The 3768-nt window shown below is 42.3% G+C and overlaps 1 protein-coding gene across 1 annotated transcript in view; it reads right to left on the bottom strand.

The window, feature by feature from the left end:
• Positions 1-1599: 1599 nt before the first annotated feature.
• Positions 1600-3768, bottom strand: part of wdr83os (WD repeat domain 83 opposite strand) — a 5758-nt gene continuing 3589 nt past the window's right edge. The window contains exons 3-4 of the mRNA XM_020617873.1: positions 3036-3133; positions 1600-1914 (exon numbers count right to left, since the gene is read on the bottom strand). Of these exons, the coding sequence (XP_020473529.1) occupies positions 1848-1914; positions 3036-3133 (165 nt within the window). The 3' untranslated portion in view covers positions 1600-1847. The remainder of the gene's footprint in view (positions 1915-3035; positions 3134-3768) is intronic.

Below are 3768 nucleotides of genomic sequence, written 5' to 3'. Positions count from 1 at the left end.
GACTGAAACAGAGGCCTGTTTCCCAGCAGTCTGTTCTCATTGGACAGATCCAGCAAAGCAGAACATGAAGATTAGTTTTAATTAAAATCGCCTCCAGCCTGTGACCTGCGGAACTTAAGATCTACATTCAGCAATCTGTGATAGTTTTTAATATCCAAATTACACAGCCCACTGATCAATGCTGACGATAACTGCTGACTCAGACAAATCCAACAGCCTCTCCTCTGATGGCAATCTGCAAACAAATACACCATTATGAATGAGACAGACAACTGGTAAAACACATACGCACACACACACAGTAGTAGAATAAAGGGAGTTGTTTAAGTACTCCAAGAAAAGGGTCAGTTAGCAGTTTCAGTCGGGACAAAATCAGAAGAAAAAACAGACTTGGCTACAAGCCAAACAGCTCGAGTGCCTGCTCCTTATGGACACAGCAAAGCTGGACCTGGAGAGTGATGGTGCCACTAAATCAGTCTCACATCCAGCTGACTGCCAGCTTCTTTTCTGTCACCTGCACACACACGCACAAGTAATTAATGGTGTATGTCTGCATGCTTTGTAAGAAATAACAGTGCCAGGTGAGAGAGGTGTATGATATACTGTCCCATTGCGTGTGTGTGTGGCTGATTAACCGATGTAACAGCAACTGGACAAAGAAGATGAGGGAAACATCACCACATCACTGTTATTGTGTCTGAAAGAGCATATTTAAACACATAAGCACTTCTGCATAATCACAACAGGTGAGACTGGCTGAAACAAACACCTTAATTTAAAGGTATTAATTAGTAAAGTTGGTTATGAGTTTCACATTCATGCTGTCAGACAGCATATTCTTGTTGATAATGAGTGTAATTAAGGCACTAAGTGACTAGTTATCCAGCCTTCAGCTTTATTTTCTCTCTATTCTTTTATTGCAATTCTTCATTTCATCTTAATTAACGGTACATGTTTTAAAATGTTACATAAATAGAGATTGGTAGAGCCAGTATTTATCTATAAAGTACAAGTAGAGCTGAATGTGTGGGGGTTTAATAAATGTACCAAATTAGCCTAATTTAGGGCACAGTTATCTCAAATACTTGATCAATACACTGAATGAATGTCTGACAGGTTTTAATTGTCTTACTAATTCCTGTCCCCATGACTCATTGGAGGTGGAGTGGGTCGTTTCCTAACCGGAGGATTAGCAGTTCGATTCCCGGTTTGTACAGTCAACATGTCGAAGTGTCCTTGAGCAAGACACTCAACACCGGTGTGTGAGTGTTTGTGAGTGCGAATGGGTGAATGGCCAAGTAGTGTGAAAGCACTATGAGTGTGCTGCAATGCATAGAAAAGCACTATACAAGTATAAGAACATTTACCATGACTCCCTGGAAGCCAGTACTGACACCGAGGACATTTTCTTGCTGAAATGATGTAAATTTAACAGAAATCAGATGAGCGACTTCCTGTTTTTCAACACGATGGATAAATTGCAGCGTTCATAAAGATGCAATATTCCCAGTTACTATTGGGATAATGGCATGAACAATATTTTCAAGTTCTAGAATACATATTGTAACGCCGTGATGTGAACATGACCTTTACAAGCAGTTCATTTAAAAACCAGACAATTTTATTTAGAACAGCCAAACAGTAAAGACTCAGACTAAAAAGAGAACAATATGAGGACACGATCAAAGGCAATGTGATCTCAGTATCCTACTGTCCACGTTCTCTCTCTCTTATCATATCATCTTTCTTTCAGTCTCTGTTTTTCCTCACTGACGGACGTGGGGTGCCCAATCAGCTGTCTCGTCACCCACAATTCATTTCTGTGCTCTTTTGTGATTGGCCCGTGGTTACCATGGTGGCGACATTGGCTGTGGGTTCTGGAGGTAGGACATCACAACTGCTGAGATGGACAGCCTGCAGACAGCACAGGGAAACGAAGAAAAAGCCAGCATGTAAAGTGTACTGTTATACTGTAGTTTGAAAGTCACAGTCAAATAGTCCTTGACCATCTTGCTGCCTTATTTGAATGAATTTCCTGTTCAGAATCTTATTCGAGTGGAACATAAAGATTATTATCCCATGTTTATTAAAATTTTTTGTCTTCAAAGACAAAATTCCAAAGTTCATGATACAGGACTGACACCTATGTAACCAGTATTGGGATACGGACAAAGAGTTTAGCGATGCTGCAATTTTTCTTTCTTGTTTGCATTTGTTTCAGTCCTTGAGTAGCATTGTTTGTGGAGTGGAGGGATATGAAACCCTGACGGGTTTAACTCATCCAACATGACTGAAGGCAGGTTCATGTGCTAATCTCAGTAACACTGCCTGATAGCGCTTTCATCCCGTTTAGGCACTCACCTTTGTTTACAACACAGGGACACTTACATCATCTCTTGGCTAGTGGCAAATGAACTCAAACTGCCCTTGAACCACCTTCTACAACCATGAGGTTAGTGCATTGAGGTCACTGTAGGACATTATTTGCTGAGCCAAACATTTTGTGTTACTAAACTATGAGGGCCTCAAGGTTGTCTCCAGTACAGCCTCATCTAGACAATGGACCAGAAGGTTTTCCTTCATTGCAAATCTGTGTGTGAGGCCTGGACAAGTCCTCTACTGCAGGCTCTGTTATAAGCAAATGGAAATGTGCCCCACCCAGGGGTCACACAGCTGGCTCATGTGTGTGTGTGTGTGTGTAGACAGATAGATAGATGGAAATATAGGATGATGTGCTATAAGTGCTATAATCTCATCTTCAGGATAATATTCAATTGAAAGTCCATACACCACAACATTAAAAGACCTCTGAAGTCCAGCTTTCTGGACTCACCGACTTCTGATTTTCCCCAGGTCTCGATGGTACGACTCTCTCTGGCCAATACTGTTGTTAAATAGTAGCATGATGTGCTGTGCAGTGCACTGATGTTACAAGATAGAGATATTTGAGTTCGGCATATATTAGGATAAAATGCTACACAAGGAGGCCACACATAGTAAATCCTGTATGCATGAACATGGTTTTGTATACTCACATGAAACTGCTCATCATCTGCTTGGTGTCCTCTGAGCTTCTGGAGTTTGCAAAGCTAATAAAAGAGCAGTAGACTGCGATCCAGGCACACCACTTCAGCTGAAATGCAAACAGGTTACAAAGGTTAGCTCTACATGCTTGTGGAAGGTAACAATAAAATTCATATAATGGGACATCAGATGTTAAAGGATTTTTCTTTGGAGACAGATGAACTGTATTAGCACAGAGAAACCAGGCTCAGCAGTTGAAGCAGACAATGGAGATAAATGAACAACTATACTAGACAACAGCAAAGATGATAAAGACACTGAATCATGAACATCAAAATCCAAAGAACAAGCCATTATGAAGGCAAACGGTGACACTGCCCCTCCTTTGTGGGTACATGACTTTCATAGAGTATTTTGTTGGTGTTTCCATTACTTCATACATTCAGTCCTTTGAGTGCATATTTACAAAGTGCAGTGACAGAAAACCCCAAATCTGGCAGAATAAATCCATCCATCCATTTTCCTCCGCTTATCCGGGGCCAGGTCGCGGGGGCAGCAGTCTAAGCAAAGATGCCCAGACCTCCCTCTCTCCAAACACTTCCTCCAGCTCCTCCGGGGGAATGCCAAGGCGTTCCCAGGCCAGCCGAGAGACATAGTCCCTCCAGCGTGTCCTGGGTCTTCCCCAGGGCCTCCTCCCGGTGGGACATGCCCGGAACACCTCCCTAGGAAGGCGCCCAGGAGGCA

This window comes from Monopterus albus, unplaced genomic scaffold, assembly GCF_001952655.1.
Source record: "Monopterus albus unplaced genomic scaffold, M_albus_1.0 scaffold195.1, whole genome shotgun sequence".
NCBI lineage: Eukaryota > Metazoa > Chordata > Actinopteri > Synbranchiformes > Synbranchidae > Monopterus > Monopterus albus.
The sequence above is the reverse complement of the archived record's forward strand: the minus strand, read 5'-3'. Positions and strand labels throughout refer to the sequence as shown.